This window comes from Lagopus leucura, unplaced genomic scaffold (genome assembly GCF_019238085.1).
Source record: "Lagopus leucura isolate 7727_CA_CO unplaced genomic scaffold, USGS_WTPT01 Super-Scaffold_100014, whole genome shotgun sequence".
NCBI classification, from domain to species: Eukaryota; Metazoa; Chordata; class Aves; order Galliformes; family Phasianidae; genus Lagopus; species Lagopus leucura.
In genome coordinates, this window is record NW_024962268.1 from 14,825,850 (window position 1) to 14,842,658 (window position 16,809).

At 33.8% G+C, this 16,809-nt stretch overlaps 1 protein-coding gene across 2 annotated transcripts in view; it reads left to right on the forward strand.

Annotated features, from left to right (window-relative positions):
• Positions 1-16,809, forward strand: part of RICTOR (RPTOR independent companion of MTOR complex 2) — an 86,363-nt gene that overhangs the window by 52,481 nt on the left and 17,073 nt on the right. For both annotated transcript variants that reach the window (XM_042875456.1, XM_042875457.1), the window contains exons 16-29: positions 966-1,066; positions 2,800-2,962; positions 3,379-3,480; positions 6,232-6,278; positions 8,064-8,199; positions 8,757-8,956; positions 9,530-9,656; positions 12,163-12,327; positions 12,752-12,828; positions 12,943-13,021; positions 14,468-14,577; positions 14,709-14,796; positions 15,534-15,626; positions 16,484-16,590. In XM_042875456.1, the coding sequence (XP_042731390.1) occupies positions 966-1,066; positions 2,800-2,962; positions 3,379-3,480; positions 6,232-6,278; positions 8,064-8,199; positions 8,757-8,956; positions 9,530-9,656; positions 12,163-12,327; positions 12,752-12,828; positions 12,943-13,021; positions 14,468-14,577; positions 14,709-14,796; positions 15,534-15,626; positions 16,484-16,590 (1,595 nt within the window). The remainder of the gene's footprint in view (positions 1-965; positions 1,067-2,799; positions 2,963-3,378; positions 3,481-6,231; positions 6,279-8,063; positions 8,200-8,756; positions 8,957-9,529; positions 9,657-12,162; positions 12,328-12,751; positions 12,829-12,942; positions 13,022-14,467; positions 14,578-14,708; positions 14,797-15,533; positions 15,627-16,483; positions 16,591-16,809) is intronic.

Sequence of the window (16,809 nt, forward strand, 5' to 3'; positions counted from 1 at the left end):
TTTCTCCACCTTGCCTCAGTAAAGCATTGTATTTTTAAGATAGATGTGTGCAAATTCACTTATCTGTTACTTTGTTTGGGAATAAAACTGCTACTTGTTTTCGCTTTTCTGTAACGGTACTAGTGACAGCATGCTTAGCTTTCTGCTTCGCAGATGAAACTTGCACATTCAACTGGAGCACTTGTTAATATTTATTTGTGCAACTCCCAGCTTGAATTGGTCTTCCCACACTGCTGTTGATAGCCTCTGAATAGCACAGAGAAGTTGAAGACATCTTGTTTCATGCCTCTTGCCTCTCTGTGTTTGAAGAAAATTTGATCTGTTTGTTCTTGCCTAGACATGATGTTTTTAAATGCACATGCAAGTGCTACTTTGCAGCCTGCTGAGGAACTGTTAGTCATATGTGAAGTGGTATGGTTTACATTTCTGGCCAAACAAGTGGTTTTGTTTTTCTCCACATCCTTTATTGACAGCAAGGAGAGTACACACAGCAGAGCCCTTTCTGTTAAGGTTTAGTGTGTATTTTTTGCTAATTTTTGTGTGTGAAGTATCTTTTGTTGTGCAAAAGTATTGAATGGACATGGTGAAATTTTATTTCTGATTTTATATATATTTTAGTACTCTCATACACGTGACTTAAAAGGATAACTGATACTTTGAATGTTTTTGCATGTTACCTCTTCCAGCTACCACCAATGCAAAAAAAAAAAAAGAAAAATTTAAAATTTCAAGATGGAGTCCTGCAATTGTTTCAATTGTTTTTAGTTTTAATTGTTATTCAGATTTATTAATTAGATAAAATATTCAAAATTGTGCCCAGTTATTGTTGGTAATATGTGAAAAATTTTCATGGATGTGTGAAGCTCTCATGAGAAATAGTAGGTTTTTTCAAATGCTGATCCATCAGAGAAAGACAGAAATGTTATAATAAGTTACAATAACCAGACTTCTTTTTTTTCGTTCAGGCAAACACGATTCTCCCTCATTCTCACAGTCATCACCTGCACTGCTTACCAACGCTAATGAATATGGCAGCATCTTTTGACATCATGAAAGAGAAGAGATTGTAAGAATTCCAAGTTTCTCTAAAAACAAAAATAAATATGTCCTTTCTTGTAATTGAACGAAAAGTGCTTCACATAATTTAAGTTGTTTGAGGAACGCTGGGAGAATTTGATAGATCCAGTATCTTTAAAATGTGTGTGTAAACTCAGGTTTCTTACCTGTATTTGCTTTTAGAAAACTTTTTAAAGTGAGTATGAGTGGGAATGTTTCTTTTTCTTTACATAAAAAGTTATAGAAAATCCTTCTGTTAATTTGGTCATTATTTTTGCCATCCTGGCTTGTTTGATCAGTATTTTGATAATTTATCTTCACATTTTGTTTTGTTGTATCATCAGTGATGATTTACAGAATCTTTGCAAACTGCTGTTGTAGAATTTTAAGTGACACTTGTAGATTGCTTCCCAGAAAGTTTCAGATTTTCTCTTTGTATTTCTAAAGATCCCTTATGCCACCAAAAGATTTTGGTATGTGAAAATGTTTATCAAGAAAGACATACTGTTTTGTAGACAAACATGTCTATTAATTGGGCTTAAGCCACAACACAGGCCTTTCTTTTGTTGCAAATAGTTTAAATTTGATTTAAAAAAAAACACAAACAAGTCTGCGAATAGTGACCTAACTTGAATAACACTGAATATTAATATATGAAAAGTGCTAGGTATAATTATTATTAATATTTTAAGAAATTATGTAATTTGAGGTGAAAATTATTTCTTGGTATATACTGGTTTAAACCACTAATAGAAAAATGGCTGTTGTGTGTCTTTGCCTGAAACTCGGTTTGCAGGGTATTTTGCAGGGTATTTCACTTAGAACTCTGGGAGGAAAGGAAGAGTGAAAAATACTTGTGAATTTCAGGTTTTGTACTTCTTGGCATTTATGGATCCGACAGAAGAGCAAGAAATCCTGTTTCTGTTTTAAAAATAAGATTTTGTAGTGTTACATTAGGCAGTCTAAGTTTTTGTGGACACTGCAATTTTTCAGAACATAAAGAATTGCAAACGTCTACACAGGCCTAGGTTTGTATAATTTAGGTGAAAGAATCTGCATATTTGCTTATTTGAAGATGTAAGAAATTAAGAATATTTCCTGTGCTTCGTGGGAAAGAGTGATAGGCTTACCTTCTCATGTTTACACTTTCTTCATATGCTCAGTAGTATTTTCTGCTAGCAGTATTTATTGATATGCCTGTCTTTTACTAGAAAATTTCTTACATGCTGCTGTTGAACTGTTAAGATATAAAGAAGACAGCGTACTGCTGACACTGCTGAGGCCCAGGAGTTTAGGGGTCATAAGGGGAGGAAGAGAATTGACAAGGAATGCTACTTCAGACAATTTGACTCTGATCCCTTAACTGCAGAGTGTTGATCTACTGTGACGTTTTATATACTTTTTCAGCTTTAATCTTCACGTGTTCTAGATGATCTCTGTAGATCCCTTGTAATTGAACTGTTGTATTTTTCTGTGAAGTGTGAAGGACACCGCTGGTTATAGAGTAGAAGAAAAGGTGTCAAGTCTCGTTCTTCAGTAGAAATTCTGAATATTTTCTGTGTAATTTCACTGCAAGATTAAAGCACGTGAATGTATGAAAACTTGCATCAAGACAAGCGTCTTTGGCTTCAGAATTGTTGGTGAAATCTTCCTTGAGCTATGCTAATTGAATTTAGTATATAGCACTAATTCTTTAGTTGGCTCTTAGTTGTCAAACACTGATTACAATATCTTTTTTACTAGACGAGCAAGTGCTGCACTAAACTGCTTAAAACGATTTCACGAGATGAAGAAAAGAGGACCTAAACCTTACAGCCTTCATTTAGATCATATTATACAGAAAGCAATCTCAACCCATCAAAAAAGGGATCAATACCGTGTGCAGAAAGACGTTGTTATTTTAAAGGTATTACCATTATTAATCTGTCAGAATTTAATTTGAAATTGTATTTTAGATACTTAAATCCCACCCCATCCTACCATCTCGCTTTTTAATTCAGATTAAAATTCAGATTAAAAAATTCAGTAATTAATATGATTTTTATAGATCGTTTCATTCAATATTTTCTTTATCTACTTGTAGATACCATGATGTGTTTTCTAGAACTTGATTGAGTGTATAATAATTTTAATGCAGTTTAGGTCACATTATGGTCTCTTGCTCTTAGATTACTACTTCCACAGTAGAACAACCCTGCAGTTTACTCTCAGGTACAAATTACTGTGTAGCAGAGCGCTTCTGATGAGTGTACATGAAAAGTAAGTGTATCGTGTAACAACTACAGCAGTGATATGAGAAAACTTTTCATGTCAATGTTGCAGGATACAGAAGAAGCACTGGTCATGAATCTGCGAGACAGCCAGGTTCTCAACCATAAGGAGAATCTTGAGTGGAACTGGAATCTGATAGGGACCATACTGAAGGTGAGCATAAAAAGATGTAATACAATTTTTAGAAGCACCTGTTGGAAAAAAGACTGTTTCTATTTCACATAAGAGTTTTATCATTTATTATTAACTTCATACTATATGCCATAGTTAGCTGTTTAGATGTTTTATTAAGGGACATGGTTTAGTGGGGAAATATTGGTGATAGGTGAACATGTTCTTGGAGATCTTTTCTAACACTGCTGATTTTATGATAGTCTTAATTTCAGAAAGTTCGGAAATTGATTTAATCAATACCAATATACTGTACGTACAGTGTACAGTATACTTACAATATAAATAAATAACATATAAAATAGTGTACAGTATACCAATACACAGTAAGTATAATTTGTCAACAATCTGTAAGCTGCACGAGGGGAAAAGCGCACTACTAATAAATCCACAGATGTCTTTGTAAAAGCATGTTAAATTTTATTTGGCTTTATTTGAATAGAAATAGATTTGAGATATAATGATCTTAAAGTTACCAATACTTTACACTTGTGTCTGAACTATATACAAATATTACCTTGTTCAGTTTCTTAGCATGGTTGTATGTTTGTTTACTTTCACGTAGCATGAGCTGAAGGTTAATATTATACCTGGGTTAGAGGTTAAGCTTCAGATGTTTTGGCCAAGTTACTAGTAATGTGTAGACTTAACTAATAAAGACAGTTTTTTATAAAATTAAATTCATTTTGTACGACATTTAATAACAGGAAATCTTTGATAAGGAGAGCATTCATCTCTTTCTGAGGACTATCTCTTTTTTGAGCACTGAAATTCCTGTGAGCAAGAAAACTTTGAGTATTCAGTACATCATCTTAGAGACGAAGGAGCTCCTGTCATTCTGTGTAGCAAAACCATCCTTTTGTTACTCTCAGGAAATATTTTCCAATAGTCTTTGTTATAACTAGCTTGCTATAAAATGGTTGAAGTACTGACATAATCAAGCTTGCACTCAGAAACAAAGTAAAAATGAACATGCAGGGAAACTTACGACAAAATACGCAGAATATTTGTATATTTTTAAATTATAAGTTTAAATTAAACTTTTAAATTAAAAGGCTGATTGAGAAAGCAAGAATCTGTCTGCTATAAAGACCTAAAAATGTGTGTGTATATGTGTATATATATTTTTATATAAGCATATATATATATATATACATTTAGATATATATGTATATGTATATTTGTGTATGCATGTTTATGCATATTTATACATATACACATATATATCAGAGTAGCTTTGCTTCACTAAATTTTGCTTGTTTACAGATTCTTATCGTAATTTAACTAACTTTATATTAGTCAGTTATTTTACTTAATATTAAGGGTGTTAATCAAGAAGTTGTTCTTCAAAATATCACATTTAGCTAAGCTGTGTAATATTTTGGTAATGGATATTTTATAGGGATAACTAAGGAGCTTAGTTATAAGGACAACTAAGAGCTGCTGTTTTCCTGAGCTGTTAAAGCAGAAAAGCTTCTAGGTAGAGCTGTCAGTTTCCCTACAATCTCAGATATCCTCTACAGTGTATTTTGTAGTCTCCAGTAAAACAGATTTAAATGCCTCAAAATTAGGGACTTCTCTCTTTCACAATGAGTAGTCACAGTGCTTTCTGGTTAAGTTCTAACCACTTCAATTCCTGCTAGTGTTATCTTAATTTACATTCATGTTGTATAGTTTGTCAGAGCAGTCCATCTTTAGACTGAATGAACTGCATCCAGATTGCAGTGTTTGGAGTTTGTTATCACATGTGGCTATACACCTTCCTTCCACTCTCAGTCACAACCTTATGACTGCGGAGCATCAGCTTTCTTATCACCTTACTACTTCAGTCTCATGTGGTCCCTTTCTGCCTTTTACTTGCTCAACTTGCTGTTTAGATGGCTAAAAGAAGAACAGAAGTGCTGGTGGGGTCAGTATGGAAGAATTAAGACTTTGCCGTTGACAGGTCTGCACCCTTAGTCTGGTGCTGTGAATCCAGTGTTACTAGTATAGTCAGTTTTATTGATCATTAATTGTGCTGTCTTAATACTAATGTACCCATTGGAAATGTATAATTCTGTTGCTTAGATAAGAAAGAAAGGAGAGAAAAAAAGAGAAAGATCCAGCAAAATGTACTTTTTGCAATCCTTTTTAGAACATCTTTCATGTATAGACAGAGGAAATTGTCTCTGGGTAGCCTCGTCTAGTGGCTGGTGAACCTGTACATAGCAGGGGGTTGGAAACTAGATGACCATTATGGTTCTTTCAACCCAGGTTATTCTATGATTCTGTGAATTTAAATAATATATTACTAGGTGATTTAAGTGAATGACAATTTTTAAAACAAATCAGATTAATAGTGATTTATTTTTTTAAAAAAGCAGTTACTGTTATGCATACTGAAATGTGTTGTTTACTTTCAGAACAGATAGTAAGGCAGTTTTATTTACCTTTCATTAGCATGTCATAGTTTGTTGTTTTCATTATAATTTTGGACTTCTGCAGATAGCATGCACCCAACAATTTCCACTTCTGTCCCAGAAAAAATATAATAGTTACTGGGACAAGAAGTATGGCCTTTTCAATAAAATAAGGTGTTTTTTTGGTTTGGTAACATTAGATTAGCATTAACATTAGCAGGGAATCTTACACTTCAAAATATTAGCTGAATGCAAAAGAAATAAGTAAATATTAGTTATTAATATTCAGCTGATGTACAAGTTTCATGTAATGCTATATTTCCTATTTTTCTAGTGGCCAAATGTAAATCTAAGGAACTATAAAGATGAACAATTGCACAGGTATGTAAAAATTACATAGACTTGCTTTGAAGAAAGGAATTGGAAAAACTGTTCTTTGATAATTTCAATAAGCTATTCCTTGGAGATGTCACATTTCTAAAACTTAATCTGGACATAAGCAGCAAAACAGTGAATATTTAGGTTTCAGTATTTGCATTAAACAGGCAGGACTTTAGGATTTAGTAGTTTCTGTGCATACTTCATATAGCTATTCACTTAACAAGGATCATTCGAGTTTTACAAAACCCTATTTAATTTTAAACTTTATTACCTCTCTGTTATTTAAAACAGTAATGTTTCATGGCAACAGTTGACAACTTTTGATGAAATAGATCTATGGTTGTGTAGTTGTACCATTACATCTGTCATCAAAATCTAAGAGAAAAATGTTTCTAGTTGCTTGTTTGTGCTGTGTGATAAAGGATTACTTGCCAAGTCTGTTGGCTAATATTGCTATTATCTAATATTATCTAATATTGCTTCTCTAAAGGTGTATCTGCAGTCCTGTCTATGATACCCACATCTCTACCTGCCTGCATGGGACAGTGCTATTGTGTCCTCGTTTTGCAGTGCAGTTGGGCTGCAGTTCAGTGAGAAAATTGGAAAATGTGGAGTTAAGATAGTATAAAACTTCTACAGGATTGTGGGATACATGTTTTAATGGCTGTAAAATGCTGTTGCTTGTTTAATTAAAAGTAATTAAACTGCTAAACAGCTCTAGTTTCACTGCTGAGGATTTTTCCTTTAATTTTGTATTTTTGAAGACGTTTGATATATTTATTTTACTGTTAGCCAGGAAATATGACAGAAACACTATTAAAGGAAAACTGCAGTTTTTTTAATATAGATTGCCAAATTTCAGATGCACAGTTCATGCAGTGTATATACGTGTTTTTATATATTTGCTCTCTTGTGTAATAGGCTCATGTATAAATGTAGGCACTAATACAATACGTGGCTAATAGGTAATAAATTACCCTTCATTTGAAAAAAAAATGAAATTCTCAGATTTCATTTGTAATTGGTAACTGGGATAGTTATCTACTCTCACCTTTTTTAACTAAAGGCAGTGCTGTATAAGCTTCCTTAATGTTTGATTTATCTACCTTGAGATAGAATATTGATCTTTGAAAGCACAAACATGCATTTATTTTTGTGCTAATAAATGGTAGGGGGAAGCTCTGCTGAAGTTTTATTTCTGCAATGCAGAGGTGAAGTTTTTTTGAACAGTGAGTCTCTATTTGCTAGCAGGATTGCTAGCACTGTTTTTGCTTCAGAAATGCTTAAGTGAGGTGAGTGAAAATACTGTTAATGAATAAATGTAGCCTTTTCCTAACAGAGCATAAGAACGTATCTTTCACAGTAGCATTAATTATTATAGCTGATGAAAAGTCATGTCACACAAACATTAGGACAAATACTTACTTTGCAGATACTTTTTTTTTTTTTTTTTTTGCTCTTGGCACCAAATAAATTATAGCAGACTAAATTACATAAACAAGAAGTAAAAGTAAGCTGCAGTTTTTAAGAGTGTAGAGATTTTGAGTTCCTTTGCATATTTTTAGGTCATGACAGAAAATCCTTTGTAACACAGAGTACAGTGACAGCTTTGAAATTATCTGGATAGACCCAGTACTGTACCTGCTACTCTCTTTTAATGGCTTCTGAAAATGTATTGCCAATAAGCAATAAGTGATAAAATACCTTTTATAGCAGCATCATTTTATACTGTTAGGAATTGCTTTTCTTACAGAAAAATAACACGTTATTTCTTACTTTCCATAGGTTTGTAAGGAGATTGCTATATTTCTATAAACCTAGCAGTAAACTTTATGCCAATCTGGATCTGGACTATGCCAAGGCTAAGCAGCTCACTGTAGTGGGTTGTCAGTTTACTGAATTTCTTCTTGAATCAGAAGAGGTAAGACATTTTCATTTACAAGGGAGAATGCATAAAACGAAGAACCCTAAATTTGAGTAAAAACTTAAGAAAACTTTTCAGCATTAAACCAAAGTTGAACAACATACTTAAGAAATACAACATAAAATCCTGAATTGTCCAGATGAGACTTGGAGGAGATACCTAAGTCTGAGTTGTTTGTTTGTTGTTAAATGCATTTTCTTTAATTTTTTTATTATTATTATTATTACATTCTAGGGGATTTTTTGTTTAGTTTTGTTGATTTTTATGTTTTTGCTATATGTATTTGTCCTTTCTTTATGTCCTTTCCTCTGTATTGAAGGCTTATGCATTGAGTCAGAAAAGTAGAGAAAGTATCACTGAACAGTCCTTTTCCTAGAACAACCAGAGTTGATTCTAAAATGTTTGGAACATTTTTTTTTAGTGTGAATTGTTTACCTGTCAACATTTCTATTTTGTGTCTGTATTATGCTTGTACATTTAAGAAGCTTAAAATGGCAGATTTCAGTAAAGAGTTCAGTTTCTAGTAAATGCTTTTAATCTTTGTTTTTTTTTAGGATGGACAAGGTTATCTGGAGGAGCTGGTTAAGGATATTGTTAATTGGCTCAACTCTTCATCAGGAATGAAACCTGAACGAAGTCTTCAAAATAATGGGCTACTAAATACCCTTAGTCAACACTATTTTCTGTTTTTTGGTACTCTTTCTTGTCATCCTCATGGAGTCAAAATGCTTGAAAAATGTAACGTGTTTCAGTGGTAAGTGTTCTTGTTCTGTTTGAATTGTGTTCACAAATATAATCATTACAGAACTTGTAAACTGTGTATGAGGGCTGCTATCTATAAAGCTGGAGACTTCAAAATTCTTGTGATTACATCAAGTAGAAACCACATGTTTATAGGATGGATTTTTTTTTTTCTTTTTATATTTCTCTTGGTGGTGGGGAGGTGAAGGGATTTGTTTCTATTTTGTCTTCTTGGTTGTTTCTTTTTAAGATAACGAAATCCATACGGTTTTACAGTGTTTTAGAATGAAGATTGTTAACAGTTCTTCATAAGCATTTATTTTTGTAATAATCACTAGTTTAGATGTGCTGACAAAACTACTACAGAACCATTTTAAAAGCTTTTTTTTTTTTCTCTTGCCATTTAGTGCTTTATTCTTCCCCCCCTTCAACAGTTTGAATAGTTTAAAGTCACTTCATAGGAACCTGCTTTGAATTCTTTATTTATAGAAATAAAGATTTATTCAGAAGGCTAAGTTGAAATTGTTAATTGAATAAGTGGATATTATTGGGTTCAAATACTGATATTTTCTTTTTCTCCTGCCAGTCTTCTTAATCTTTGTTCTTTGAAGAACCAAGATCATTTGTTAAAACTGACTGTTTCTAGTTTGGATTACAGCAGAGATGGCTTAGCAAGAGTCATCCTGTCTAAAATTCTGACAGCAGCTACGGATGTAAGTGCTATTCAATTGATGTACCTTTTCTATTTGCCTCTTTATTATCCAAGACTGTAACATTTTTAAGATGTTGTATAAATTCAGAAGAGCTTTTGTGTTTAGTAAAATGAAAGTCATATTCATGTAGCTCTTGTATTTACAGTGGACTTTATACCTTCTACTGCATTTGCACTCAGTACTTAAAGTCATTCAAACAGATATCTCATACCTGAAGAGAATTATTTTTTAAATGTGCGTACCAAGGGGAACAAACCTGATGAAAATAAAGTTAAGAAATATTGAAAAAATTAGAGCTTGAATCTTCATGCTATGATAATACTAGGAAAAAAAAAAGGAAAATTTACTTTTTGAACCCCTTAAATAGTGAAACTTCCTTTATTGATCTCTTGAACATTGGATAATGAAAGGCATTTTGTTTCCTGATTAGCTGGTCTACTTGGAATTCTTAGAATTCAAATGGACTTTGTTTTTTTTTGATCTGAGAGAGGCAAAACACAAATAAAACGGACTATCTCATCTGGAAGAAATGGATTCTGTCAACCACACATAATTTCATACATCAATAATTAACTTCCTTAAACTCTTTTCCTGCTTTCTATGTGCCTAGCACATGCATTCTTACGGCAGTAACTGAACTGTTGGAGTTTTGAGAAGAAAATTTCACTGAATTCTGCTTGACTGAAAAGCAAAATGTGAACTTGCTGAAGTATTGTTTGGCAATACTGGTATACATATATTGTCAATACCATCTCTTAATATTTGGATCTAGCAATTTTGTCTGATTTCTTCAATTATTTTGAATCAGCTGGATTAACTGTATTTTAGTGGTATAGGCCATATTTTTGAGCTTTTGTAATTGCAAGACTGTAAGTCTCATCCAGAAACTGGAAGGAGTAGTCTGGTCTGGGAGAATAAGATGATTCAAAAGAATAAGGAAAATATTGAAGTGACATGCTTGCGTGAGTTGTTCCATTAACTGAAGAGTAATTTGAAAGTAAATCTTTATCAGGTGTTAGGGGAGGTATTTGCCATTTTATGGGTTTTATTATGTAGAACTCTGAAACACTGTCCAAGATAGAGCACTCCTTTTGTATTTAGAGAGCATGATAGGGAGAAATCGAAACTTGTTCCACTTCATACTTCCCACTCTTCAGAACCATAGGGAGAATATATATATTCTAGCTATACTAGCAATCTACCATCTTGGACAGGCAATTAATTAAAAACATCCAGTTCAAAGAAGGCAATTACATGCTCTCCCACTTTGCCCATTTAAGGATTTCTGATGAGAACGTGAAAGAATGAGTACAGCCTGTGTAGCAAATAAACAAATGCCTGTGGAAGGATTTCTCTTTTATAGTCCATACATTAGATTGTGATTTTGTTTTTGTGCTGTCTCTTGCTTCTAAATTAGATTTAACAAGGCATGGAACTGAGCGTAATTTATAAAAAGCTCTTTGTAAGGGTTAAAGACAATTTCCAATAATGCTTCTTCTCTTTCAAATTCTATTTCTCTGAGATGTTATCAATGAAATATTTCTCATTTCATGAGCTAAAGATGCTCTTTTTCTTGCTTTAACTGAATATGTATAGATTAGACATAGAAGGGATGTGGAAATACTAAATCCAACAGCCTGACCTCTTTGGGGCTAACCTGAGGTTATACTGAGGGCGTTACCCAACCCAAATGCTTCTTGAATACTGGCAGACATAACGTATCAACCACATTTCTAGGAAGCTAGTTGCAGTGTTACCCTGGAATTTGTTGCTATGTCCAGTCTGAATCTTCCCTGGCACAGCTCTGTGCCATTCCCGTCCTGCCAGTGGTCTCCAGGAGAGAGTCTGGCACCTCCCTATTTCCTTTCCTCAGGGAGCTGGATTGAGCAGTGAGGTTACCTCTTGGCCACCTCCAGACTGGACAGCTTGAGTGCCCTTAGCCTCTCCACCAAAAAGATAAATATATATTGAATAAGTAAAAATGTGCAAGTATTTGAAGATGAAATAATGAAACAAGATTTACAGTTCATACTTTGTTTTTTGTGAAATCCCATTTACCAAGTATTTCAGGAGGAAGAGAACAGATCATTCCAGAAGACAGCTTACTTAGTGTCCAGTCTGGACCAATTCACTTGTCTCTGATAGTACAGATTCACTTGTCTCTGATAGTACAGATACTCACATATCTCCCCAGTATAGATCCTCTATATTTTAACAAATAGAAAATTTACTAGGTTAGAGGTATCATAGCCTTGGAAGTATAAGAACACTAGAGACGTTAAGTAAGATTTGACAGTGACCGAGTTACTTATGATCTCAGACTCAAATTTATTGTTTGAATATAGTTCTGTAATGGACTATAGTTTTAATGCTATAAGGTGTTCAGTACAGTTATTTTATGTAAAATACGGTGATTGAAAATGTATTTTCAAAAGTGATAAATCATTAAAGGCATTGACTATCTTTCTTCCATTCAAAAAAACATTTATTTTCCTTGCTTTTGCAGAGCAGCAGGCTGTATGCAACAAAACACTTACGAGTATTACTGAGGGCGAATGTAGAGTTCTTCAGCAACTGGGGGATTGAGTTACTGGTGACCCAGCTACATGACAAAAATAAAACTATTTCTTCTGAGGCACTTGATATTCTAGATGAGGCATGTGAAGACAAGGTGAGCATCTTTTCCCTTTTTCATCTCCCTGTGGTAAGCAACTCTATGCTGTTTACCCCCCCCCCTTCCAGTTACAGAGGAGAAGTTCAGGAAGCTACTCATGCTTTGCTCTCTTGATTGTCCTTGATAGTCTTAGTAATACTCTTTTCTTCATCATGTGGTTTATAAACTGCACCGTTAATAGCAATAAGAAGTAGATTTTGCTTACTATAAATATTTACTCAGTCTTAATGTATTTTATCATTATAGTCTTTTTAGAAGAATTACGTATGTTATGACAAAAGTGGATGATATAAGAGTGAGTGCTGTTTGATACTTCCTTGTATGAAAACTTCACAGCATCATTACTGGCAGGTTATTGTAATTGTAGTTTTTAGAGGGTTATAATGCTCTGATATAACTTGCACATTTTTAATTATCTTAGGCCAATCTTCATGCCCTTATCCAAATGAAACCAGCTCTATCTCACCTTGGAGACAAGGGTTTGCTTCTACTCCTGAGGTAAATGTATTGAGTATGCTGTTGAAATTCACACTGTGGAAGTCATAAGCATTTGGTTTTTATTGATATTATGTGATTGAATTTTGGTATTGATGGTCTGCTGTTGCTTTGCAGGTTTCTGTCCATTCCAAAGGGGTTTTCATATCTGAATGAAAGAGGTTACGTAACAAAGCAAATGGAAAAATGGCAAAAGGTAATACGAAGAATCAAAATGTGTGTTCACTTGGAATTAGAAAGAGATAACGTATAAGAACACACCTGAGAGGGCTAAAATGTAATTTAAAATATTGTAGATTTACGTATGCATTACTAATGCCAATACATGTATTCCCTCAGTGGCTTAAGAATTTGCTGATAAAGCTTGACAGCTTGGTCTTAGAGTTGTTTAACTCCTCTGTTGATATGTACTCTTTTAGCCAGGGCTTTCATGTAGTTTTGCTTCTCCAGCTAATACACTGAGAGTAATGACTTTCCAAAATAGGTTGTTTTAAGTCTTACCTACAGAAATGTGGAAAGGAATACTGCTTTTCAAGATGTGTGTCAACACTGATAATAGGTAATTAAAGTTATGTCCAAATCTCATGAAGATGAAGTTAGCCTATGCTGTTAGGAAGTGGATAGGAACACACGATGCATTCAAAATAAAAAAAATATGAAAGTGTGCTCTGAAGTGTGCTCTGAAAGTAATGCCTCCTATTTTATTATGCTGTTCCACAGTGTCAGAGGCAGGTAGGTGGTGGTGGTATGGCAGTAGAGGTAGGTTGAGTCTTCCCAGCAGCGTCCTGTTGTGCTTCGTTGCTTTGCAACACATGGCAGCAGAGAGGCAGTCTGTCAAAATGGCATCTGACATGGAAGTACATAGGAAGCAAAGGTGTGTCATTGAACTTGTCCATGTGGGAAAAATTGCACCTATTGACATTCATTCACACTTGTGGAACATTCGTGGAGACCAAACACTGGATGTTAGCACAGTGAGACACACAGCAGTGGCTGGTGTGTTACTGCAGTGTTGGCAGGGATGTGAAAGAAAAACTGTTTTCCTCATGGCCTTGCACAGCTGTTACACCACAGAATGGGAATTAGCTAATGGTGGTGGCTATGTTGAAAAATAGTATTTTGTAGCTGAGAACATGTTCTTTGTGTATGTTGTAGTTTCCATGAAAATAAACAAGAGGCATTACTTTTACAATAACATTCATACATTGTTGGTAGACTAAAAGTAGTATTCATGTATTATTTTGTTTTTACAATTTTTACGTTTATTTTCTTGAGGTAGTAGTTAATCATTTTGTTAATAGTCACAATTATATGAGCTGTTAAACGATTTTTTGACTAATTTATAAACAGTATTAGGTATACTGAAATGTAGTGTGGTCTGTTCAGATTTTTCAGGTTAAAGTCAAATGTGAAATGTTTCTTTCCTTCCTTTTAACAATTTTTCTGAAATAGTTATGGAATCCCTTCTTGATTTTCTGTGAAGTCGTATGAGTGAAGCATGGTTATTGTGGAGAACACCATGTTCAGATCATAAAGAAACTCAGCCTTAATTAACAAGCACTGACGTTTCTTCTTTATAAAGTACCGTACGATAAAAAATAAACCACCTAAATGTATTGTGTCAAACATTACCTTCTTTTAGGAGTACAACTTAAAGTACGTTGAGTTGATTGAAGAACAACTAAATGAAGCACTTACAACGTATCGCAAACCTGTTGATGGTGATAACTATGTTCGTAGGAGCAACCAAAGGTAAACACTGTCCACAAGAATCTTCATCTGAAAAAAAAATATTGCGTAACTCACTTCAGTGTAATTTATTGTAATAGATAATTTCAAAATTGCTGGGAAAGCGTTTTGTTTTTTTCTTTTTTTCCCACCAGATTACAGCGACCACATGTCTACCTGCCAGTTCACCTTTATGGCCAACTGGTGCACCATAAAACAGGCTGCCATTTATTGGAGTCTCAGGTGAGAATTGTAATGATTTATAGCTTGAAGGATTTTAGTGGACAGCATCCCTTTTTTAAGGAATATGTTTTAAGAGATGTCAGTTAAATAGTGACTACAAAATAAGTAGGTTGTAAATCTGAAATGTTATGGAGCCATAATTTTGTGAAGACAACCTTTCCATCCAGATTCATGTAAAATTCTTTCCTTACAGTGTTTTTCTTAAAATGACCAGTAAAAAAAAAACAAAACAATGGGAAGCAAATTGCTAGTTGTAATATATTTTAGTGCCTATTTTAGTGGCAAAATTGTGCCTATCCTTCCATGTGTATCAAAGCATGGAGGTGAGGTAATAAAATGTTCTTTCTGCTAACTTGAAATTCTCAGAAATGCTAAAAAAGCTGTTTAGTTATTGTTTGAAATTATTTTTAAAGTGAATTTTGAAAAAAAAAAAGATGAATTGTGTTGAAATTTGAAAAATTTTGGAGTGCCTATGTTGTAGTGTGTTAAGCGGAAGAAATTTGCCTTTATAAAATCTGAGATAATCTGATTCATTCAGAGGTGATATTAATTGTTTTTAGCTACATTGCCATTCCTCTTAACTTGCGTTTATTATGCCAGGGCTACTGCTGTTCACAGTGAGATGCAGTTTTAGCAAACATAAAGCACTAATTTAAAAGTATGTAAGATAACCTCTTCAACTGAAATGTCCTTCCCATTTTCAGCTGAATATTTTTTCTTCTTTCTTTCTCTTTTAGAGTATTGTTACAGATCTGAGTTACACTGTTCGTTCCCCAATGCTGGATAAGTGGGAAGGAATCAAGCAGCTGAAAGCAGCCCTTTGGGCCTTGGTTAGTAACAGATTTACAACCTTTATACAGCAGTTTGGGTTCTTTCACAACTTTTGATTCTGAAGTAACTGAACAAAATCCTTTAAAACCATTGTTTATGAATTCTTCTCAAAAATTTGTGCTTCTTCCCTCTCAGTTGATTTATTTTTTTAATATATCATAACTGGAATATCACATGAAGTTTGTTTGCTATGTCTGTTTTGTCTAAGCTTTATTGTAATTGCTTTGACTATTATTACTGTTTTTACATATAAAAAAAGAATAAATTTCAACATGTGGTGACAGTGTTAATATGGAATCAGATGTTTCAACCTGCTGTGTTCCAAAATATAATGTTTCTACAGGAAAGCTTGCTGCCATTGCTGAGGTTTGTGAATATAGTCTTAGCAACTCTGATACTGGGGATAACACTGAATAAAACCTAGTGTCTTTGCCTATCCAAGCTATAATTCTAAAGCTGCTTAATCACCTTAATTGTTCGCTTACCTCTTTCCTGTCTTCCTTAAATTTTCTTTTGTAACAGTCATGATCAAATGTGTAATAATATAAAAAATGCTTATTTAACAGGCAAGTAAAATAAGTAAACTAAGATCTTACTGCTGGCTGTAGTAGAATTAGTAGCCTGAGGAGTGTGTACTAGTTAGCTGTTAGCAGTTTTAGTTGTTGTATCCTACTGTCCTTTACTGGATTTGCTTGACTAAGATCAAAAAGGAGAGAGAAGCTGCTAAATTTTCTAAAACCTTTGGGAGGATGCTTGTAGAAACCATACCACTGACAAAAGTGTTGAGGGCTTTTTTTCACTGGTGTTGCAGGTCACATCAAAGTCAAAACTTTTTTGACAAACCATTTTATTCCAGGGTAACATTGGATCATCAAACTGGGGTCTTAACTTGCTTCAAGAGGAGAATGTAATTCCAGATATAATGGCACTTGCCCAACATTGTGAGGTTCTCTCCGTTAGAGGGTATGTGTATTTCATTATTAAACAAAATTTTTAGAATACAGGCGCAGAAGGTTCTCAGATACTCTTGCTTCATTCATGTAGATGTATTTTTGCCACTTGGAAGTCAGTTTGAAATCAGTTATTAAGGGTTATTGATAACAGATTTTGAGAAAATTCTCAAAATTATATACAAGTTCAAAAGTATAAACAGTAGGCAAATGGGAAAAAAAAAAAGTACTT